Source organism: Hemitrygon akajei, chromosome 5 (genome assembly GCF_048418815.1).
Source record: "Hemitrygon akajei chromosome 5, sHemAka1.3, whole genome shotgun sequence".
NCBI classification, from domain to species: Eukaryota; Metazoa; Chordata; class Chondrichthyes; order Myliobatiformes; family Dasyatidae; genus Hemitrygon; species Hemitrygon akajei.
In genome coordinates this window covers 182452179-182478052 of record NC_133128.1, presented here as the reverse complement: position 1 = coordinate 182478052, position 25874 = coordinate 182452179, and the positions used below count along the sequence as shown (strand labels likewise).

Sequence of the window (25874 nt, the reverse complement as noted above, 5' to 3'; positions counted from 1 at the left end):
AAAGTTACTTATCTGAAACATTCAACTTCCTACTGAGCTGAAGAGCAAAAAAATGTAACTTGTGTTATCTGTGAATTTGAAGCATTAAAAATTGTAAAATGATTGGATGATATTTTATTCCTGCAGTCATTACTGGATAAGCAAGTATTTATTGTCCATTCCTAATTGCTCTTCTGAAAAGATGATATGTTGCTTTCTTGAAACTTTGCAGACCTCTTGGTAATGATACGCCCAGAGTAGTTGTGTGGGAAGTGACAGCGTGTAGTTCTGATATATTTCAACTCAGGATAATATGCAATTGTGGAGGGGAACTTCTATAATTTATTGTTCCCATTCCTCTCACAGATGAGAAATAGTGAGCTGCTGTTGAATGAGGTGAGTTATTGTTATGCATTTTGTGGATTATAGCCAAGATATAGTGTTGGTTGGGTGGCAGGGTAGAGGTATGGGTCTACCAGAGGAGATGTAAGGCAATCCTTCTCTCTGCTGGCTTGCAGGTTACCCTTGGGCAAGGTGTAGCACCAGCTTAGCCCCCTGATCAGGGTCGTGTGAAGCCACGGGAGCAGGTGATAGATGGTCGTATGAGCAGCTGGTGCACATCACAAATCCTGTTTATGCAACCACTGACGCCAGGCAGAAATCTCTGAAGAGAGTTGATAATGGCTGGGATCACCCGTCTTGTAAAGACACTGCTCAGAAAAAGGCAATACTTCTGTAGAACAATTCACCAAGAACAATCATGGTCATGGAAAGATATGATATGACCATATGACCATATATGACATAATGAATGAATGAAAGTGTTGGTGAAAGGGCAGGGTGCTAATTATTTAGGCTGTAGTGAGTATTGCAACAACATAACCATAATTTTTCCATGGCATTGAAAAATCAAGACTAATTAAACAATGAACTTGCATTTTATTTGAAATTACCCAAACTATAGAACATCTAAGAAGAACTTTCTCTTTCTACCATACCCAGTTTGGACATAACCTACACCTAACAATTCCATATAAACACAGGTCAAAGTGCACAATTAAGGATCTGGCTCATCTTTCATGAAATTCATAAATGTACACAAACTGTGACTGCCCACTATGGTAAGAACAATAGAATATTTTAATTACTATTTAAGTTTTCCAAAGTTGTAACTACAAAAACCTGCACTTAACAGACTCATTATCAGTTCTGTTCACTCAGGAAGGAACTAATTTTGTTTGTTGCTGCTGATTATCACTGTATGTAGCCGGGCACACCAATAGATTTTTATTTCTCAGGTTTGCTAAATTCATGTTAAAGGTCTATTTTCCTGTTGAATAAATTTAATTCTTATGCTACTATCTATTTCATAGAACTAGACTTTAATGGCACCTTTAGTCTAAGCAGCATCCACAGATCAAAATATAGGACTAAGTGGGGGCTGATGATGCTATTTACATGTGTGATTCCTGCTGTCTTCTTGTTAGTAGCTTTAATATAATGGAAGACCTTGTCTGATTTGTAATTAACACATCTTTATTGGAGAGATGTTCAAAAGTGATTGCTGTGAATTTACTGGTGGCAAGATAAACATTAGCATACAGCATTTTCTGTTTTGAGAGCATTTTTTTAAAAAAAACAAAGATCAATAAATTGCAATGTAATAACCAAACAGACTGAATCATAATTATGTAACCCTATATTTTGCATAATATATGCACCCACTACAACCTTGCAAATATAATTAGCTTATAGCAGTAGAGACTTGGTTGGCTTTCTTTACAAACTGTCATTTCTGGAAGCAGATGTTGCACGTCAGTCACAAATACATTTCTTTTTTTTTTGGTTTCTCTATACTACCATGCCAAAAAAAAGCACATTTTGCAAAATTAAGCTGCCTAAAGTTCAGTGTTCAGAGTAACAGGGCGAACAGTAGACAAAATGTGGAGATCATTAACATACTTTTCCTAAAGTTGTACAATTTAAAATCTAAATAAAATTAAGGAAAAAACCTCCTAACAATTCTACCCAAGGTAAACCAATGAAACAGAGAAAAATTAGAGCATAAAATAATAAAAGGCATTACGCGAATCTGTCAAGCTAGCAAAAAGATTAATGTCCCATCTAAAATTTCTTTTATCACCCACAACTGACCAGTTATCGACTACTCAGTTTGCAGCAGCTTACTTTAAAAATTAAGGGAAATGTGTGACCTTGAAAGAGCAAGCTAGGTTTTGTGGCCATTTGGCTTTTTTATGCTGCAATGCACTGTCAAGCATCCAGAAGTGAAAAACATCATCCCCTGTCCTCAGTAAGCCCACAGCATAAAAAATTCAGATAAATCTTACTTTTCAAGCCATTTCTGATGAAAAGCACATAGAAATGAAACTGACTTATGCCAAATGAATATCATTGAAAGACTGTGATTGTGAGCTTAGACTTTGAAACAGTGAAATAATTTATAAAACATCGATTTTAGCTGAGGAAAAGAGATTCCTAAGAGAAAGACTGTATGCATTTCTTGTATTTTCCTTGGAGACTTCTTAGCCCCATGTCCCCATTACTACAAACTTTAAAGGAGTGGATAGTGAGGTGGGAATAAATTTGGCATTGGAGCCAAGAGGTTTCAATGGGAAAGTTGAAGTGGTCTGCAGTTATATACATTAATCCAAGTGAGAGCACATCATTATGCTCACTACATCTTATAATTTCAAAGAACTCAAACACAAATTTCTCAACAAGGGGAAGAAGCAGCATGATTAAAAACATCATTAGTACAATACTTTTGTCATCAGACCATAAGACATCTAGAATTAGTCCATTCGGTCCATCAAGTCTGCTCCACCATTCCATCATGGCTGATTTATTATCCCTTTCAATTCCACTCTTGGGCCTTCTCCCCATGACCTTTGATGTCCTGACTAATCAAGAACCTATCAACCTCTGTTTTAAATATACTCCATGACTTGGCCTCCACACCTGTCACTGGCAATGAATTCCATAGATTGACCACCCTCTGGCTAAAGAAATTCCTCCTCATTGCTGTTCTAAATGGATGTCGCTCTATTCTGAGGTTCATCCCTTCTATCCTAGACTCTCCCACTATAGGAAACATCGTCCCCACATCTGCTCTATCTAGGTCTTTTAATGTTCAATGAGATCCCCCACTCGTTCTTCAAAATCCCAGTGAATACGGCCCTTATAATGCTCCTCAAATGTTAACCTTTTCATTCCTGGGATCATTCTGGTGAACCTTCTCTGGACCCCATCAATGCAGGTTTTCCTAGTAAATAAGAGGCCCAAAACGGCTCACAATACCTCAAGTGCAGGCTGACTAATGCCTTACAAAGCTTCAGCATTATATCCTTGCTTTTATAGTCTAGTCCTCTCAAAATTAATGTTGACCTTGCAATTTGCTTTCCTTACCACTGACTCCATCTGCAATTAACTTTCAGGGAATCTTGTGCAAGGACTACCAAGTCCCTTTGCACCTCTGATCTTTGAATTTTCTACCTATTTCGAAAATAGACCTTTATTCCATCTACCAAAGTGTATGACCATGCACTTCCTTCCCTATGCTATCTTCCATTACTAATGCCTACAAAATCTCTTCTGCTAACTTCTTCAGAATTTCAGGGTGTAGTCCATCTGGTCCTGGTGACTGAAGGTAGAAAGGTCAACCTTTCAGCTTCCCAAGCACCTTCCCCAGTACCCACTTCTGGCATACTGTTAGTGTCTTCCACAGTGAAGACTGAAGAAACATACTTCAGTTGATCCGCCATTCTTTTGTCTCCTCCTCTGCCCCTTAATACCTCTCCAGTGGTATTTTCCAGTGAACCAACATCCACTTTCTATTCTCTTCATGTATCTGTGAAAATGTTTGGTGTCCTCTTTTATTCTATTGGTTAGCCTTCCTTCATTTTTCATCTTTTCTCTCTTTTTCTCATTGCCTTCCGTTGGTTTTAAAAGCTTTCCAATCCTCTAACTTCCCAATAATTTTTGCTGTATTTTGTGCCCTTTCGTTTCATTTTATGCTGTCTTTGACTTTTGTTGTCAACCACGTTGCCTCATCCTCCCTTTAGAATACTTCTTCATTTTTGGAACGTATCTATCCTGCGTCTTCCGAATCGCCCCAGAAATACCAGGCATTACCATTTTGCCGTCATCCCTGCTGGACTGCTCTTCCAATCAACTTTGTCCACCTTCTCTCATGCCTTTGAAATTCCCTTTACTCCACTGTAATATTGATACATCTGACTTTATCCTCTGGCATCAAATACTCTCAAAGATGTACACTGTGCTGCAGTCTGATCAGCCTTCAAACTTTCATTTGAACTAACTGCTATACCCAAGTGACTGCAATGTTGCATTATGATTAACAGATGTTGATTTTGAAAAGAATTGGACAGGTTTGTCTTTCTTCACAACAATGATAATTAGATAGATAAATAATTAGCTTTATTTGTCACATGTACATCGAAGCATACAGTGAAATGTGTTGTTTTTGTCAAATCAAATCTACAAGGATTCTGATGGGCAACTCTCAAGGGCCGCCACAATCATGGTATGCCCACAACTCACTAACCCTAACCTCTTTTTGGAATGTGGGAGAAACTGGAGCACCCAGAGATAAACCCCGCAGTCATGGGGAGAACGTGAACGTTCTGTACAGGCAGCAGTGGGAATTGAACTCTCATCTTACAGTTGGCACTGTGAAGCAATGCACTAACCGTTATGCTATGATATCACCACAAGCCACAACCATGCCATGTTACAAATGCTCCAATTTCAATGCAAACTGAGTTAAATGGTTCTTCATTGCACAAACTACAATCTCAAGGGACTTGAATAATAGATTTTCATAATGGCTTTACAGTTACGCCTTTTCCTAATATTCAAGTTTTTGCCCATACGCAACAGCTTCCATAAATAGAACAAATTTATAGTGAAGTTAAATCAATATTTTATGCATGTTAGTTTAGACAACATTCCAAAAAAATTACTCCTGAATAACCACATTGAATAATTGGGATTAATGACAATAACTGCATTTATTACACACAATTATAAATTAAAGTAACACAATTAAATTATTTTTGAAATGGGTATTTAAAAAATGCTGGAAACATATAGGAAGTCAGACAGCATTGCTACAATTAAAAACAGTTAGCTTTTCAGGTGTGAGACCCTGGGAGATACAGAGTCACAAGTTAGCTTTCAGTGAACAGTAAGGGAGGAATAATTAGAAAAAAGGCAGTATCAGTGATTGGGCCAGACCAAATGGGTTAACAGGGGCAGTTACAAACAGATTAAACTTCTTTACCTGCGTATACTGTGTTGTAAATGGTAAAGCAATGGGAAATGACCAGCAGATGAGACTGTACAAATAAAGTAAGAAAAACTGTGCAAAATGATGACAGACAGAAATGGTCAGTTCTGTTTAGACAGTAAGAATGAGCTACCTAAAATTGGAGAATTCAATAGAGAATTTGTAAGGCTGTAAGATGCCCAGAAAGTAGATATAGAAATGTTCAAGTTTAATGTCATTTAACTGTACATACACACACCACCAAACGAGACATCGTTCCCCCGGAATGCAGTGCACAACAAAGTACGTGTAACTCACACACGACGCAAAGTAATATTACCACAAATAAACTAATAACAAGGCGCATATATGATACAAGCTAAAAAGTAAACAGTATAGTGCTACTGGCACTTCATACGTAGTGTGAGACCTAGATGGTGGCAGGGTTTTCAACAGTCTTGCTGTTGAAGGGGGAAGAAGTTGTTTCTCATCATAACAGCTCTTGAACTAATGCTACGCTACCTCCTGTGTGATGGTAGAGGATCAGAGATTATTGAACAGATGGGGGAGATCACTGAGAATTCTAAGTGCCCTGCGTAGGCAGCACTCCTGATAAATAACTCTAAAGGGTGAGAGAGATCCCAATGATCCTCTCAGCAGTCCTCGCAATCTTTTGTAGGGACTTGTGGTCAAATGCCTTGCAATTCCCGTACCAGAGAGTGATGCAGCTGGTCAAGACACGCAAGATGGTACTCCTGTAAAAGTTGGTTGATATGGGGGGTGGGGGGGGGGGGGGTGGAAGCTTCACTCGCCTCAGTCTCCTCAGGTTAGTAAAGATGCTGCTGGGCTTTCTTGATCTAAGAATGGTGTTGATGGATCAGGGAAGATCATCTGTTATCTGCACCCAGTCATCAGTAAACTTGAGGATTCGGTTTGAACTAGATCTAGCAATGCATTCATGCATCAGCATTGTGAATCACAGCAGGCTGAGCACGCAGCCCTGGGGAGCACCAGTGCTCAGCGTGACCTAGCTAAAGATGCTTCTGCCAACATGGACTGACCTTCACCATTCTGTCAAGTAGTCCAGGATCCGGTTACAGGGAGAAGTGTTGAGACCAAATGAAGACAGTTTATTCATCAGATTGAGGTATGATTGTATTGAATGCCAAGCTGAAGCCAACAGCAGAGCCCTGGCACACAAGGCACAATTTTCCAGGTGAAACTGGATGGAGTGGAGGGCAGAGACTATGGCATCATCAGTAGACCAATTTGAGTGATGAGCGACAGTTGTTGACGAGCTGGGTAGACCTGCACGGTCTGAATGCTCTGCCACATGCGCCTCATGTCTCCAGTGACACAGAAATGGCTGTATATTTGATGTGCCTTCCTGATAGTGTGGAAAAGCACAGCTCTTGCTGACCTGAGAGCTGTTTTATCCCCGATCTGAAGGCAGCATCCTGATCTCTCTGCTCTGCTCAGATCTCTGCTGTCAACCATGGCCTCTGATTTTCCCTCAGATAGACATGTTTAATAACAGTGACATCCTCAATGCACTTCTCTGTGTAGCCAGTTCCAGATCTCACATATTCATCAATGTTGACGTGATGGTCATATGCAGCCTCATCCCTGAACATGTTGTAGTTCGTGTTTTCAAAACAGTCCTGCAATGCTGAGGTTTCCCCTTTTGGCCAGGTCTTTATCTCCCTATGGTGGATTGGACAGTGGACTACTTGACAGATAGACCTCAGTATGTGCGGTTGGGAGACTGTAGGTCTGACACGGTGGTCAGCAGCACAGGAGCGCCGCAGGGGACCGTGCTCTCTCCGGGTCCTGTTCACCCTGTACACATCAGACTTCCAATATAACTCGGAGTCCTGCCATGTGCAGAAGTTCGCTGACGACACAGCCATAGTGGGGTGTGTCAGGAATGGACAGGAGGAGGAGTATAGGAAACTGATACAGGACTTTGTGATATGGTGCAACTCAAACTACCTGCGTCTCAATATCACCAAGACCAAGGAGATGGTTGTGGACTTTAGGAGATCTAGGCCTCATATGGAGCCAGTGATCATTAATGGAGAATGTGTGGAGCAGGTTAAGACCTACAAGTATCTGGGAGTACAGTTAGACGAGAAGCTAGACTGGACTGCCAACACAGATGCCTTGTGCAGGAAGGCACAGAGTCGACTGTACTTCCTTAGAAGGTTGGTGTCATTCAATGTCTGTAGTGAGATGCTGAAGATGTTCTATAGGTCAGTTGTGGAGAGCGCCCTCTTCTTTGTGGTGGCGTGTTGGGGAGGCAGCATTAAGAAGAGGGACGCCTCACGTCTTAATAAGCTGGTAAGGAAGGCGGGCTCTGTCGTGGGCAAAGTACTGGAGAGTATAACATCGGTAGCTGAGCAAAGGGCGCTGAGTAGGCTACGGTCAATTATGGAAAACCCTGAACATCCTCTACATAGCACCATCCAGAGACAGAGAAGCAGTTTCAGCGACAAGTTGCTATCGATGCAATGCTCCTCAGACAGGATGAAGAGGTCAATACTCCCCAATGCCATTAGGCTTTACAATTCAACCGCCAGGAGTAAGATATGTTAAAGTGCCGGGGTTGATTGTATTAATGTATTTAAGTAAACTACTTAAGAACTTTTTAAAAGCTATTATTAATGCTTTTTGAGAGAGTGATTTAGATGCATATCATATTTTTACTGAGTTAAGTATTGTATGTAATTAGTTTTGCTACAACAAGTGTATGGGACATTGGAAAAAATGTTGAATTTCCCCATGGGGATGAATAAAGTATCTATCTATCTATCTATCTATGAATTGGTCTGTTGTTTTATCAGGAGTCCATATGCAGGAATTAGTCTAACAGATAAGTGATCAGAGAATCTGAAGAGAGGAGCAGTTTTGTATTTTGGTATAAACCAGGTCCCATTTGTTCTCACCTCTGCAAAGTCAATACACTGATAAAATCAGTCCTGCCTAAATTTTAAGTTGGCATGGTTAAAGTCACCAGTAACACTAAAGGAGTCACCGATGCTGCAGAGCTCACACTGTGCTTCCCCGGCATCAGCAGAGGCAGAAAAGTAAGCAGCCATAATCACAATAGCAATGAATTCCCTTGGTAAATAAAAGGGCCTGTACTTCAACATTAAGGACTCTACCATAGGCAAATGGTGGGTCATCACTATCGAAGTGTTCACATACCAAATCTTATTAACATAGATACATACACTTTCCCTGCTGGTCTTGTCAGAGATTGCAGGAATTCTGTCCATCAGAAAAGAAAAGAAACCCTTTAGCTGGACAAATGCTTCAGAGGCAGTATCGTGGAGCCACATTTCCGTCAGAAAGAGAACACAGCTGTCCTTCATCTCACGATGATTCAGTCTCAGGTAATCTAGTTTATTCTCTAGCAATCAAACATTTGAAAGCAGTCTCACACGAATACCTACGCGACTTCCTCTCTTTTGATTCTTTGTGCACAGCTTCTGATGGCGTCTCGCCTGAGTTGCAGTAGCAGGAGACAACACCATGCGCAATAAGCCCATGTTGCGGTGTTCATCTCATATCCAACAACTCACCATTGAGGTAGACAGTGTCCTTAATATTCAGTGGCGTCTTGAGATCATAAGACAGATATAAAGGACGAATAATTACAGTTGCAGCCGAAGTGGTTGCTGCATCTGGATTCGCCACCATCTTAAATTTCCTCAAGCTTTCAGTGGGTCTTATTGTCACCGTGTAGAAGGCCACAGACAAAAAGTCAGAGTGGAAGTTGCTTGGTGAATTAAAGTGGCAGGCAACTGTAAGCTCAGGGCCACTCCTGCAGAATGAGCACAGGTGCCACACAAAACAATCACTGTAAAGGAAGCTACATTTGTGAACACAAAATGCAGTACAGTGAACTAGAGTGAACGGCTGCTTCACCTGGAAGGAACGTCCAGTTCCATGGAAGAGATGGGCATTGCATCCCCTACCCTAACTTGTGGCTGGTGGGAATGTAAGAGTGGGTCAGGGAATCACAAAGGTAGTGATATCTTGGAAATGCTGGGGGCAATGAGAAGTAAATGTATGGATAGAAAGTATTTGAAAAGTAGTTCCCCATGCAATGGGTGATGTAAACAAACCACTGAGTTATTAATATACTGACATTCTATTCAAAAAAACTAAAAATAAATATTTTTCAAGATACCAATAACTTCAGATAGTTTTTAAATAAATAATTTCTTCTATTTAAAGAGCCATTATTAAATGGGTTTCATGCATGAAGTAAAAGTGCTCAGTTTTCAGAACTCTGTAGGTTAATTGTATTTACCTAATTTTTATGAACAAAGTGACTACCGTAGATTCCGGACTACAGAGCGCACCTGATTTTAAGCCGCTGGCACTAATTTTAGAAATAAAATCATTTTTTTAAATGTAAAGGCCGCACCGGATTTTCGGCCGCAGGTGTCCCACGTTGTAATATGAGATATTTACACAGAAAGATATTACACGTGAGGATTTTTTTAACTTTTAATTAAATCCATATGGTAACAAAAACAAATACATATTGCAAATGCTTTTTTTCGAACCGTGCCCGTACGCGGCTACTTTTAAATATACTTCTTTACTGAACAACATTCCAATATCTCCTAACGACTGGTAAAAAATATATATACTGCAGCCTACCAGGAAAAGTTATTGATACCTTTAACTTAAAAGCAGAGTTCGCTCAGATCCAAAGCCGCTCGCGTAATCCGCTCCCCCCCTCCTTTCCGTTTCATCGCAAACGGCATTTAAAAGCAGATTTCGCTCGGATCCAAAGCCGCTCGCGTAATCCGCTCCCCCCTCCTTTCCGTTTCATCGCAAACGGCATTTAAAAGCAGATTTCGCTCGGATCCAAAGCCGCTCGCGTAATCCGCTCCCCCCTCCTTTCCGTTTCATCGCAAACGGCATTTTCCCACAAGACGCCGCGAAACCGGGTGTGACGTCATAGCATCCCGCGATGTAGTACAGAAAACAAATATAGTTTAAACTAAGTATGCCATAAGGTAGCACAATGCTTCGAGTGTTTTCCATGTTGATGAGGGTGAGTACAAATGACTGATTTACAATAATTTAATTGTGAAAGTGCGCTTGATTTATCGTACAATTTCATTGGACCTCTGTGAACTACTCATCAATTTTATTGGTCTACTGTTACGAGGCAAAATGTTTACGAGGCGGCATGAAAAAAACCTTGCATTAGCCGCTTCGGATTATTGGCCGCAAAGTTCAAAGCTGTTCAAAATGTGGGAAAAAAGTAGCGGCTTAAAATCCGGAATCTACGGTACTTACGGGTGACAAACAACAAAAGAAAGGAAACTACTTTATACATTATTAATAACGATCAATACTAACAATACTGACTATGGAGAGGTGAGCAAAGGCACAGGCGAGGCACGGTCATGGCAAGAGTAGTTGGGGTTGAAGCGGAGTCAAGGCAGAGTTGTGGCATCCCTGAGAGCAAGGGAAGTCCCAATGTCTGATCAATTTAAATGCCGGGCTGAACTGGAAAGTTTCAATATGGGCCAAATCATGGCGGTGGCGGCCAAGCCCCAGAGCGGTCTGAGAGTGAGGAACAACCCGATGTTTGAACAACTTAAGTGTTGGGCTAAATTGAAAAGTGTTGGGACTGGAAGCAAGGGACGAACGATTCTGTTCTCTGCTCACAACTTTTGCTCAGCCCTACCTGGACTGCACCACCAGCTGCAGTGATGTCCGAGTTCGCGTCTGTGGTCACACAATGTTTACTTGGCTTTGGAATGAACTGTGGCTGTTGCCTGCACCAATTGCAGTGATGCCTGGCTTTGTGTCTTCTCCTACCCACCCCCCATTCCACCTCTAATTCTCATTTTCTCTTCAGTCCACATTCTCTCTCTCCCAGATCAGGTTAATATTGCCCTCATTTTTTATTCTTCAAAGTTGCAATGGGCTGTCAAGATCATATAGATGGGTAGATACTGTGGCTGGGGAACTCAGGGGTGTTTGTTGTATCTGATGGTCTGGGTGGTGGTCACAGGTAATTTTCTCTGAGTATTAATGCATTCAATTAAGTGAATTTTGTTTATCACTGGTGTTAACAGCAATTAACTTGGTGTGCCAAATATAAATGAATAAAACCAGTGAACATCAGTAAAAAAAAAATGAAGGAAAGACAACATCACTTGAAAATGGTGGGTCATTCTTGAAGTGCAAAAACAAAAACTCCTACAGATGCTGGAAATCCAAGCAAGACACACAAACTGCTGGATGAACTCAGCAGACCAGGCAGCATCTATGGAAAAGAAAAAAACAATTGAGGCTTTGGGCTAAGACCCTTCTGCAGGCTGGAAAGGGAGGGGGAAGACACCAAAATAAAAAAGTGGGGGAGGGGGAGGAGGATCGCTAGTTGGTGATAGGTGAAGCCAGGTGGATGGGAAAGGTTAAGCCTGGGGAGGAAGGAATCTGATAAGAGCGGAGAGTAGACCACAGGAGAAAGGGAAAGAGTAGGGGTACCGGGGGAGGTGATAGGCAGAAGACATAAGAGGCTAGAGCGGGGTCTAGAAAAGAAGAAGGGGAGGAATTTTTTTTTTAAACTGAAGGAGAAATCGATAACACGGATGTATTTCCTGCGGCTCTTGAGGAAATACGGTCTGCCTCAGGAATTGCTGCTGCAGTTCTACACTGCAGTCATTGAGTCTGTCCTGTGCACCTCCATCATTGTGTGGTTTGGAGCCGCCACCAAGCAGGATAGAACCAGACTACAGCGCACAGTGAGGCCTGCCGAGCACATCATTGGAGCCTCCCTGCCCTCTATTGTGGACCTGTACTCTTCCAGGTTGAAGAAGAGGGCGGGGAACATCATAAAGGACTCCTCCCATCCTGCGCATGGACTGTTATCTGCTTCCGTCTGGTAGGCGCTTCAGATCCCTCCAGATTAAGACTAATAGGCACTGGAGAAGTTTTTTCCCTACTGCGGTCACTTTGCTGAACAGTTAACTGCCGGTTAACTGTCGGCTAACTATTACTTGGATTGCACTACCTGTATGTATAATCTATATTTTCATTTATATTTATCATTATTATTGTTATGAGCAGAGAGACAACATCTGCCGGAAGTAAATTCCTTGTATGTGCATAGGTACTTGGCGATTAAAGTCTGATTCTGATTCTGACTGGTTGTTTCACAAGTGAATTTTCTGAAATCATCTGTTAAAGTGCCACTAAAGACATATAAAAAGATTAAGCCATTTGACACAAGGGAAAGCAGCCACGTGTACAAAGAGGCAATTAGGGACAAAAACTGTAGAGTGAAAATGTATTTTCAGACTCGAAATGTTGGTAGTGGTGTAGTGTGATTTTTTAATTGACATACAGTGAGGAGTAGGCCTTTCAGGCCCTTTGAGCCACGACACCTAGCAATCCCCCAATTTAACCCCAGCCTAATCACAGTACAATTTACAATAACTAATTAACCTATCAACCGATACGTCTTTGGACCATGGGAGGAAAGCAGAGCACCTGGGGGAAACCCACATGGTCATGGGGAAAACGCACAAACTTCTTACAGGCAGCAGTGGGAACTGAACCCAAATCACTGGTACTGTACAGCCTTGTGCTAACCACCTCGCTGCCTTGCCACCCAGGGAATATAAAATACAATAGAGTAGTGGATATCGTAATGCTAGCTTGGGGTGTTCTGGAGTCCTGCATGCTCCCTGTGGAATGCATGGGTTTTTCCCCCACAATCAAAAGGTGTACCAGGTAGGTTAACTGGTCATTGTAAACTGTCCCATGATTAGGTTGGGGTTAATCAGGGTTGTGGGGTTGTTGGGAATGTGTTGTTTGCAGAGCCAGAAGTGTCTACTCTGCTCTATAATCACTGGATGGATAGAATGAAAGAAATTGGACCAAAATTGCTACCAATTCCAAATTAAAGAAAATAGTCAGCTGTGAAGAAAAATGTAAGGAATTTAAATAAAATGTAAGAAATCTAAATGAAGAGTTAGGAAACAAGACCAAAAGTGTCAATCAATACTACACAGACACGGAGATAAACTCTAAATACCTTCAATGGTTGAAAACAAAGGAGATTAAACTAGAATTAACTGTTAAAAGAAAAAAGATATTAGAGAATGCTTCGAATTAAAATAAAGCGATGTGATTGGCTACGCATATGTTCACAAACGCTAAGTCTGTACGAAGAATATGGTAATTGGAGACAGCTCCAATGTTTGCTATGATCAATTATATCAAATAACGTGCTGACAGATTTACTTTAAAAATAAATTACTATGATCCCGTTATACTACAAACAGAAATGTAGGCAATGTACAATTTCTAAGGTTTCAAAGTTGCCATCAACTGTGACATCCAAGCGACAATTCTTGAAGTATATACTTGCAGAGTATTCAACTATGAAGGACGTATCAGCCACTTCTGATGTTCTCACTTGATGGTTACACACATACTTTCCATCAATAAATAACTGGAAAGAAGTAGGAAGCCATAATTCCCATTGTTTTTTTTTAAGCCCTTCTTAGCCAAGGTGTGCACCAACATCTTTACTTTCTTAGGAGAGGTTCGGCTTGTCATCTAACATCTGTAGAAGTTAATGGCAGTTCGAATGTGCAGGGATACAAGAAGCAGGAGATTGATTCTGCCCATTCACAAAATTGTCCCTCCCCACCATTGGTGGTATCTACAAGAGGTGCTGCCCCAAGAGGGTACAAAAGCCTGAAGTCCGACACCACCAGGTTGAGAAACGGTTGCAGCTACTTCCTTTTATTCGCTTGGGTCTTGAACCAACCAACAAAATCTTTATCACTACAGTTTAGCAACTCTATGACCACACTGAACACCTTGCACTAAAATGGAGTTTTTTGCTCTAATTGTGTTTCTTTGTAAAATTTATATACAAATTACTGTATGTTTTGTGAATGCTGCCTAAAATCAATTCAATATATCATGCTACGTACTTGTGATGCTGGTACAAGGAAGGTTCCCATTGCACCTGTGTGTCCATATATTTGTGCATATGACATTATGCTCAGCTTTGACTTTACCAACTGCAGCATCTAAAGGTTTGAACTGCTGAGTTCAGACCAGAGTGTGAACCTGGTGTGTAATGGTGTCAAATGGCAATAAATTACTTAACTATTGTAAATTATTTTAACAAAAAGGAATCACTAATTGGGAATCTGCATTTTATTCCATATATTCTCTTTCATAAAATATTCCTTCATTAAGCTGACAAATATTCCAAAACCAGTATTTCAAAAATAAATTTGAATACAAAAATAAAATTTTGGATTAAAATCAATATCAAGTACATGCAAAACACTTCCTCAGCTGGTGTCTAGGACCATTTTGTGCTGTTCAAGAGGAACCTATATTTATCCAATACAAATGCTAGACTAAAGATATTTGAAACCGCAGCAAAGTTGGTGATACATAGATTGACTGAACTAAGTAGCATTTATAAAAGACAAAAAAATTCAAGTTTTCAAAAAAAATTACAATGATCAATGAATAATCAACTTTTTTTTACAAAATGAAGCAACACTTCCACTGTGAAGACTGGCAAAATATTTAGATCTACTTCTTTATGGGGTACATGGCACAGTGTGACCAAGGCATATTGTACATAAATTGCAATAAGGCTGATCTGTTGGTACAAGCGCTACTAATTAGTTCACATATCAAATTTGAACAAGCTACGCAACTGCTACATATCCCATGAATTCTTTAGCAGCACATCATGATCAAAATATTATCAAAATAATCAGTTCAACTAGCAATTTCTTCTTTAGGCTACAGGCTAAGCTAATGTGACCTTCGCTCTTTTGCTTCTCCATGAACAGAAATATCTGGAACTTTTAATACCATATACCTCACCCCAAAAAGCAAATGTCTAATCCAAAAAATAGATATTAACACTGTCCTATAACAAAGTCACACAAAAAGACAATGTGCACAATTTCCAATTAATCAATCTGAAGAATAATTACAATTTACACAGCTGTTTACAACATAAGACGATATAAATTCAGATTTTGAATACTCCTATCCAATTATTAGTAGCATACAATTTCCATTTTCTCTGGCAGAGGAGGGGATGGTGCAGCACATGCGCAAGCCTTGTCAAAAGCTAGCAAATGAAACCAAAGTGTAAAAGAGAAAAAAATGGCTCCCAGTGATGAACAATATACATTCTATTGATGCTAATCAAGATAAATTTTATGCATTTGATTTATTATATAATGCCTCAAAGATACTAATGTCCCTTTGCACAATGGAGCATCAAACACTTCTACTCTGGAAGGAAAACTCAGCTAGTTTTAGAAGTACATTTAAAACACTTTGCATAGCTTTCATACATTGCCTTACAGAAATTTAGTAAAAATGAATAGTGACTACTGTACTATAAAACTAGTTTAAATGCAATAAATAAATTTCCAGTAACAAAAACAACAAATCATTAATAATGACTTCATTAACTTTCACATCAGAATGGCCATACATGCTGCAACAAGACAACTCAGCAGTAGTTTAAGCCAGTAATCCGCCTAGTCAATTTCTTTACATTCTGCTCTCTTTATAACATACCCTCCCTGTGGTAGAGCAAAATCGAATTGCCTCTCACATTTGCAGACAGCTCTGAGAAGGTGATAATAGACCTGCTCCCTGCTGTCATGAGACAGGAAATAGGAAAATGGCATATGGGGCCAGAAGAGAATAAAAAAGAAAGGAACAGAACAACAACAGAAACAACAGAACAACACACTACAACAAAGGTGAATTGTACCCCAAACGGCGTATGCTAGACATTTCCAATTATCTGACTTCCAAGTATATTAAAGTGACAGATATTATTGGAAATGGTCATTTCATGTTTAAAATTTTGAATTCATTTTTATACAAGGTATTCTAAACTGGAGATTCATAATATATTCAGCAAGTTAATATCTTGCCATCGATGTTCTTTATTATTTACTAGTCAGTACATTAGCTTAACAATCAACGAACTCAAGCATAAATGTGATAGGCCCTCAAATCTCTGGAGTAAGTCTTCAACTTTGACAATATCTTTAAGAATGAGTTCAGTAAACTGGGCATCATAATGTGCAGCCATTGTAGTAATGCTAAAGGTATACTGTCTATTCTTAGGTATAATCAATTTGATAAATTTATATTTGATTTCTATCGGGTTCCAAAGCCACCCATTCCAATTCAACCTTACATCAGCAGTTAGATGAACAAAAATTTACAGTAACTATGAAATATTCACCTCACTAGTAAACAAGCTTTGCTACACATAAAAAAACCCTAATGTGATCGGTCTACCTAGAAGTGAGCTTCATAATTACCAAAGGAAACAAATTATGTGTCATTCTATCATTATAACCAGTTCCTAAAAATAAGGCAAAGAGGTATGTTTATCAAGTGCTCAAGCTTTACTACATGCCTCGAAAGAATCAACGTAGGTTTGTTCTAATTTTTTCATAGTGGTGCTCTTTTCAAAACAAAAGGTCAAATACAGCTTTGGACAGAAAGTAAGAAATGCAAATTAAGACTACAGTTCAATAACTCAAATCATTAAAAAACTCTAAAATAAAGAAAAATTAATACATATTTAATGCATACTTAAATATGTGAAATTTCAAGGGAAATGATTGTTTCATATATGACCCAGCTCACATGTAATTACACTTCAATGTATTATACTTTAATGCATCATTCTTTAACAATATAATGAAAAGGTGCGCCATAAAAAAATAAAGTATTTCCAGTACTTTTAAAGAAATATTTATTGTGCATTTAACAAATAGAAGAATTAACGTCACATAAACAGTATATTTACTAAGAATCTAATCATACCTTCCCCTTTACGCTCTGAATAGGATCCACTACAACAGCAACAGCTCGTTCCGACAGGGCTTCAAAGCTCTGCTGAGTGTTGATGTCAACTCCTGAAAGCCAGCATCCAAAGCCAGGGTGACTATGGTACCAGCCAACAACCATTTCAGGCCTAAAACAGAGCAAATGGTTAAGTGTTTTTATTTAGAAAATAAAAGGCCAAATACTGCTATGAGCAAAGGAGGCAAAAAATAAATTAAGCTCAACAAAAAGGACAACTCAAGCATTATAATATGATAAAGTATGAAAAATGGAACTCATTCAACATACATTTATGATGGTGTGGAAGTGAAGAAAGTGTGTCATACAAGTGCTATCATTAAAAAGATGTGCATTAGCAGTGGTAGATCATGCTTTCAATTTTTCACCCTGTTACCACACCTTCCCCGAGCCAGTTTTTACCCTTTCAGCACTTGAGAGTAAATATCCACCCTTCAAATATCAATTAAAGCAGCAGTGGGACCAGGAACTCAGTCAAGAAGCAATTTACACTATTCTGCAGTGCTGCTGAGCCTTTTGTTAACATTAATTTTTAAGCTTTTTCACAGTGAAGGTATTTGAACAAGCATTCGACAACTGTTGATAGGTATAAAATGAAAGTACAAAAGATACAAAACAAAATATCAACTTCAGAAATGTAAACAAAAATATTTATACATTGACTACAAATAAAATTAATTAAATTGCATAAATTAAAATTTAATAAAGAAAAGGGTATTCTGACTGTAGATTTGTGATGAACATTTTATCATGTATCCTACCTGCCAGTCTGTTTCAGCATGTCCAGCATTTTGGCTTGAAATACAGGGTCAACTGCTTCAACACTAACACCCTAAGGGAAAAAAAGGCAAAACCCTTTACTGAACGGTAAAAAAATGTTTACATTCAACTTTGACAAAATCCTGAACAGAAACTTTATCTTAATCGATTATGTTTTGGGTAAAGGAGGTAAAAAAAATGTTGCTCACCGTGCCTGACTGAGGCATTGCAAAAACATCAATAACACGGACAGTGTAGTCATCAACAAATTCACCAAGCATGAGGCCCATGACTTCCATTGGAACGCCAGCTCGCCCATGTTTCAACATCTGCACACCCCAAAGACATCCAAAAAAAATTATATCTCAAAATTTCCAACTCAGTAAGAGAACAATTTTCAATGCGATAAGCACCACCATATAACACTAAGTCTACAACTTAAGTTCTGTCCACAGTACCTTTGCATATCTGATTAAGTTTTATTAAAGAATACCAAGTACTCTTTTGGAGTGGCACGGTACCATAGTGGTTAGCACGACGCTTTACAGTACAGGCCACCAGGGTTCAATTCCCGCCACTGCCTGTAAGGAGTCTATATGTTCTCCCCGTGACCACGTGGGTTTGCTCTGGGTGCTCTGGTTTCCTCCCACATTCCAAACATGTATAAGCTGATAGGTTAATTATTCATTGTAAATTATCATATTAAAAATTGGAGGACTGTTGAGCAGTGAGGCTCAAAGGGGCTGGAAGGGCCTATTCTGTGTTGAATCTCAATATATAAATAAAATAACAGAAAGCTAAGCAGATAAAATATTACATTTAAAACTAATATACAGTAATGACCTAGGAAAAAAATGAACTTATTACATTCTAATTAATATGATCAAAGGTCTATGAAATTTAAACTTACCTTTAGTAGAGCAAGTGAAGATATATAAACCTGTTCTGCTGTATCAACAGCTGGGGCATCAGTCGGTGGGCCCTAAGATACACAAATGAAACAAGTTTTCTAACCACGTAGTAGCTAAACTTATTCACTTACTTCTTTATCCTTCACGTAATATAATCATGGAGATCATCTGCAGCAAATAACAAAAAGGTGACAATCAAATGTTAAACTCAATTTTACATTAGATCACAACTTGATCGTAACATTTACAATATATCAGTATTCTGAAGTTTCACACCTTATGCTTAAAATCCTCACTCATATGGAAGTTCCCAATGAAGCAAATCACTTAAAAGATAAATTTTTTTTAGAAAATATGTAACAATTCATTCACTCTTTCAAAAGGATTAACCAATAATAGTAGACATTAGCTAAGTTTTTTTTTAAAAATACAGCTACAACTAATTGTGCATAAATAAGGTAGAAGGAGGAATTTGATTTCCTCAACAAGCACCTGGTTGAGTGCTCAGAAAGAATGTCACATTAATGTTACCTTGTCACAAATGTCAAAAACTGATTTAGCAATTCCTGTATGGTTAAAACAAAGTTATAAATGCAAATACCACTGATCTAACATGAATAATCTGTCCTGATGAAAGGTTTCAGCCTGAAACGTCGACTGTTTACTCTTCTCCATAGGTGCTACCTGACCTGCTGAGTTCCTGCAGCATTTTGTGTGTTTTGCTTTGGATTTCCAGCATCTGCAGATTTTTTTTCTTGTTTATGAATAAGCTTTACTGTAACGAACAGCAATTTCTTTCCTCTGCAGTTACAACTAAAAGACATCCAAATGAGGGATGTGGGAGCACTTACAGGAACAGCCTGAGCTACAGCTTGTGAAAATGCACCAACATCCCCTAGGTATAACAGCTGTGAACAAAATATACCACAAGATGTCTTACCAGCCATTCCAACAATAAAGCTCTTCAAATATTTAATGCTCATTTATCACAAACATTTAGATACAAATCCATGTACTTTCACTGTTACTTTACAAACAGAAGCTTCATTAAATTGTAAGGATGATTTTCATACTAGAATAAATACAATGCAAAACGCTCTGATAACTGTTTCATTAAAGCAGCAGTACTCAGCACCTTAACTGCACAATTAAACTGTACTCACAAAGCTGAACCTTATTTGATTGGACCTCAGACACAAAAAGTTCCTTTTTGACGAACTGTTCATTTTCAAACAGTAAATTACACAATGCAAATGTCAAACATCTACCTGTATAATAAGGTATAACCACACAGTGAAACACATTTTAATAATGCAAGATGGAAGATGTCAACCCATGTAATACAAAAAACGCCTGATCACTCTGATTGTAAATCATACCAAAATAATCAAATATGTAATCAGGAAATAAACCAAATTATTAAATAGCCCCCTACCCCACCACCAGGCATTAAATTAGCAACCAATACCTGTATTGATAACCAAATTCTTTTCATGCAGATTAGTTATAAAATAAAAGGGATTTCACACAAAAAATTGGAGAACAGTTGATCTGTTATTTTTGTGGCTGGTCTTCGCTCGTACAATTTAAAATTGATATTTCTTTCTGTGATAATTTGAATTTGATGACACCGCTGAATCATGGATACTTTGAAAAAAACTAGTGACCATTTTGAAACTAACCTATTGAAACATTTGAAAATGTTTCAAATATCTCTATTAAATCTCTTTGTGTCTTCTCTTTATATACCTTTCATTTAGCTGTTGTTTCTGAGCTACTTTACATGATTCTAGATATTTAGTGCAATGAATGGCCACTAGACCACTTCATTCATCTTGAGATTTTCATGAATGCAATCCTGCCACAGACACTGGGAAGAAAATATGAAACAGTCTTCCTTTCAAGGCTACCTTCCATCTCAGGTTTTCCAAAATTCCTTAACACATCTAAGCCTTCCAGAAAGTCAACCAAATGGAGAACTCCAATGTGAACTTACATTGAGTTCTAAGTTGCCCCTTTCTCCTACTGCATTGAGTAAGGACTTGGTGAACAGCCAATGATGAAAAATAGTTCTGATGATTTAAAAACACCTTCTAATTGACAATCAATGTCAATCTTTGAACACACTATTACAGTTCCAGTACCTCATATTCCATAACCCAGGTAAACCACCTTTCTCTCAAACGACAATGCTTTTAATTTTGAAATCATGCATCCAGCTTTCCATTATTAATGGAGATCCAAGCATTTCTTCTCTCAGCATTCCTTTAAATAGTTAACTTTTTGAATATATATTTTATTTTCCCATCCTCATTCTAATATACATTACAATTCCCAATAAGAAATGTTAAATACTATATTTATGATGGCTCCCATTTTTGTGATTGCCATTATTTACATTGGATGGACCAGAATAGCCCATCAATTTTAAAGACAACCAGGACACCAACAGAATTTCAGCTTGAAGTGATTAGATAATGAAACATGTCATTAAGTTACTTCTTTACAAATCTGAGATCTGAGTTTTCAAACCAGCAGAAGCTGAATGAATTCATTGCCAGGTCCAAGAAACTGCCATGAAATGAATCTTTGCATTAAACCACAAATAGATGCCCAAATATGAACCAACTTATTTTTAGCAATCACAAATAATGGCTTATGTAAAGAAGGATAACATCAACAAATGTATTAGAAAAAGCTAATCTCAAATTGAGAACATTGTTATACCATACAACAAAAGGAAGGATTCTTCCTGATCTTACTGTTAATGATTGAAGTTGAAAACAGAATATAAATAGCAATTCACCCCCATCTTCACTTCAGTAAGTTGATTTTACAACATAAATGATCGAAAAAGGGGAGTTCTTAAAGAAGATATTTCATTTTATACTTTGGTTTAAAAAGATGCCAGGCTGCTAAATTGATAGATGATCCAAGTCCAACAGATCCACCCCTGTACTACCAACTGTCATTTAAATGATTCAGAAGGCACCAATGTGCCAATTCCAAGTGTAGGTGTAGGTCACAGAACTGGGCCTTGTAGATTACCAGAATGGTTCCCTTGTGCTCTATTCCAATATATCCCTTATTCTTTCAATCCATCACCCAACCCCCATGAAAATCTTTTCTGATTATAATAAAAACTGACAGTTTTAAAAGAAAAAATAAAATTTGAATTCCTGTAATACTTGAAATATCCTTGTTCCTTTCATGGCAAATACCAACCCCTCAGCAGTGATCAGCAAAAATATGACAGCAGAAAGGCCAAAAATCAGTGGGAAGGCGTATGTTAAATAATTGGAAGCAAGGTTAGAGAGCAAAAAAGAAACAATCTGGAGGAAGTCTGATAAAATGGCAAAAGTAGAATCCCTCATCACATTTAAAATATAGTTGGATGTACATTTAAAGAACTGTGACCCATAGGGTTACAGATCTAATGCTGGAAACAGAATTTTGCTGGTTAGCATTTGGAACATATACAGACACAAATGAATTTTTACTATAAATACAAAGCATGAATATTCAAACTTTCATTCATAGAGAATATAAACTTAATCATACTAGGATGAAGATTGACACACATAGCTAGATTTCAAACTGAGTTGATAACCAGGAAACATTTTGGATTGGACAAGATTTGAGACCTCATTTCAATTCAAACTGAATTGTCATTCAACCATACATGAATACCCATGAATACAGCCAAACGAGACAGCATTACTCTGGGGCCAAGGTGCAAAGCACAGTACCAGCAGTCACACAGCATAAAGCCACATAGCATATACAAGACAGGAAACACAATTTTTGAGAACACTCAAAACCAATGGAAACATAAGAAAGAGCAAAGAATATTCAGTTGGTTGAACAGCAAATAGTGATTTCCTGTGATTTTATAATACATGTCTACATCAGGATGAAGTGAGACTTCAAGAGTAACGAGTTTGTGTTGTTTCCAGATTGTCGATGAACAGTAAGATCACAAGAGTTGGGAGTGGGAGGAGAGTGTTGAAGAGGGTGTTGGTGGAATCCTTTTAATATCTCAATGATGATTTCTTTTCGGTCATACCTGCAGATCATAAAAACTTCATTTGGTGGTAAAGATGATGACATTCAGAGCTCTGTCCTAGTTAATATTGAACTATCTGTGACATTGCAGCAGTGTCTTGCTGAATGAGAGGTGAGCAGGCTGCCCCATTTCTGACATAACCTTTTGGTTGTGATGGGGGTCAAAATCTGAGCCACATTTTAAGGGTATTTCTACACTCCCTTTGTGTTCTACAGTGAGACCAGAGAAATCCCCATAATGCTAATGACTGAAGACACTGCTGTCATTGCCTGGTCTAAAGTACAGGCCTGAGCTTTTACTTCATCAGTCACCTTACAATTTGTACTTGTATAGCATCTTATTGAAATAAGCTTCATCAAAAAGTAGTACCATCTTTAGCTTTGAATTTGCTAAGAAATTTAATCAAAGCTTAGTTAAAGAAAGTCAGTTTAAATAATTAAATATACAGAAACAGCAGTTTTGGGAATTAGATCAATTAATAGTGGAATGATATCTGCATGTTAGGTCAAAAACATTTCAGATCCAGGAGGATCTGGTTTGTAGGCCAGATGGTAAAGACAGTATTAAAAAGAGACAAAACCATCAAAAAGAGGATGAGTACTTTAGAATGGGGCAACATTGATCAGACAAAGGTGATTTGAGCACAGTTGAGGATCTCAATGGCAGATGAGCTGAGGTAGGCAAGGATGAAGGCACATATGAAAGACTGAAGCTCACAGTCACTGTGATGGAGAACATTAGAGCAAACACGTGCATGACTTCACAACTACTCTCCATGGTCAGGGCTGATCTGACCCAAGAGGAGAACTCATCCTATATAAAATATTCCTATATTTTCCTATATAAGATTGGTGACAAAGTCATGTAGCAAGGGTGAAAACTGAATATTTTGTCCTCTTCAATTAGAAGTTGAAATTGAATGTTGGAAAAACCTTTCACAATATAAACACTGCACAGGTTTTCTGAAACTACATAGGGAAATAAAACTGTGGGAGATTATCCCAGATGTTTGATGTTCTTACCCAAGAGGAAACATGCAGTTATGAAGGTAAATCATGGCTCTAAAGGCATTGCCAGAAGGTTTGGAAAAGAAGCTGTTGATAGAAATTCTCTGGCTATGATTGGATAGGGGAAAATGGAAACAAGGTGGAGCTGCAGGAGTGGAGAACAGATGCTGGATGAGAATGATGTGATCATCAGCGATATACGCTAACAACAATCCCAACAGGGAAGATTGAGAAAGACTCACTTAGCCCCACACTAAATTTTATTTGAGTCCAGTTGGAAGTTGGCACATGTTGCTTTATGAGAGTGTATAATCAATGGAGGACAAAAATAATCATAATCCTCATCTTAGGAAAGAAAGGCAGCTGAGAATGGTTGCTCCCAGCAGCAAGATCTCAAAGCTGCAATGACTGGCTCCCAAATAAGTTACAAAATTGTTTAATAAGTAAATAAATTTACTATAATTCTAGTTGGATTCTACACAAGTCCTCACCATTACTATTACCCTTCACCTCTCCTGCAGAGTTAGATAATGTGGGCAATTACATTTTTTATAATCAACTAAAATCAGGTATAGACTGATAAGTAGATTTTTAACCAGGTGACATTTGTTGTTAGCATTCAAATGTGTCGATACCTTGAGTGCTTCAATGCCAAACGTGAGCACGTCACAGTGTTTGAATTTAATAGAATTCTATCAAAGTGATTACCTCACAATTTTTGCTCACCATTAGTATCGGCATTTGAGGGAAATAAAAGAAAACAGGAAAAGAGCAAAACAATGGAACTGAAAGGATTGTTCTGTAGTAAGCAGGCAGTTTCCTAGCCACTGCATTAATAGTGTCGCTCTATGATATGGTTCTTTATCTTTTTTGGAGAAACCACATCGTATTAAGTAGCCTTTGGAACACAAATCTGATGAAGGAATACCAACCCAAACTACTAAATGCTTAATGTTCCAAAAAAAATGCCACCTATCCTGCTGAGAACTGCCAGCATTTTCTTTTTTTATTTCACTTTTTAAATTTCCACGTATTTTGCTTTCGTGCAATCTAAGTAAGACATTATCAACAAGCTAATCAAATGTATAGGAAAATACAGCACATTGTATTATAGCAGGCAGCTTCTTGTTCGGAATTCAGTCCAGTGTACACAGAAAATGTAAATGTAGAGGTCAGGGCAATTTGCCTAACCAGGGTATCATATATAGATTGTGGCAAAACTTTAGTCTGCTCACCTGTGGTCAAATTTAAGATTAAATCAGCTAAACTGATTCAGAGATAAGGATGTTGTGTATCCCTGTTAAAATACTCAGCTGTATCTATTTATTTTAGTAATGCAGCATAAATGTAGATCAAGCAGATATTTTCCCCTCAACATCTGTTTTGGAAAGGAGCTCTGCTTATGTGGTCAGTAAGTAAATCAATAAATATAATTTACTAATTAGTTACCTCTGTGGCTCATTAGTAACACTTAGGGTAACATTAGAAATATAATTTGAATAAAGGATTTAATTACCACTTCTAATCTTCTAACTTTTTTAGATACCAGAATTTCAAATTAGAAATCAGTTATACTTGCTAATTTAGTATTTGTAATCCAATGGATTTCAATAAAATGTTGTTGGGCCAAAATATATTCATCATCAGCTGATGACATGCTCCTCCAGAGTTAGATCATCTTTAACTTTGTACCTGTGTCAGACTGAAGTCAGTAACAGAATGAAAATAAGAGCATCTGATCTGACCACCTGTGTTACTGCTGCCAATCTTAAAGTGGAGCTCAGACAAATTGAGCCCAAAGGTCAGAAATATCATATCCAGCCCCAACACACTACTGGCCTGGATCACAGAGAAACAGGATACTTACAATGGTGTCACCAATCATGATCAAAAACTAAGCCCAGTTAAATATTCACAAA

At 38.3% G+C, this 25874-nt stretch overlaps 1 protein-coding gene across 1 annotated transcript in view; it reads right to left on the bottom strand.

The window, feature by feature from the left end:
* psmd14 (proteasome 26S subunit, non-ATPase 14) overlaps positions 1-25874 on the bottom strand; it is a 102937-nt gene that overhangs the window by 44933 nt on the left and 32130 nt on the right. Inside the window, exons 3-6 of the mRNA XM_073047405.1 lie at positions 18882-18953; positions 18181-18300; positions 17974-18044; positions 17174-17324 (exon numbers count right to left, since the gene is read on the bottom strand). Coding sequence (XP_072903506.1) covers positions 17174-17324; positions 17974-18044; positions 18181-18300; positions 18882-18953 — 414 coding nt within the window. The remainder of the gene's footprint in view (positions 1-17173; positions 17325-17973; positions 18045-18180; positions 18301-18881; positions 18954-25874) is intronic.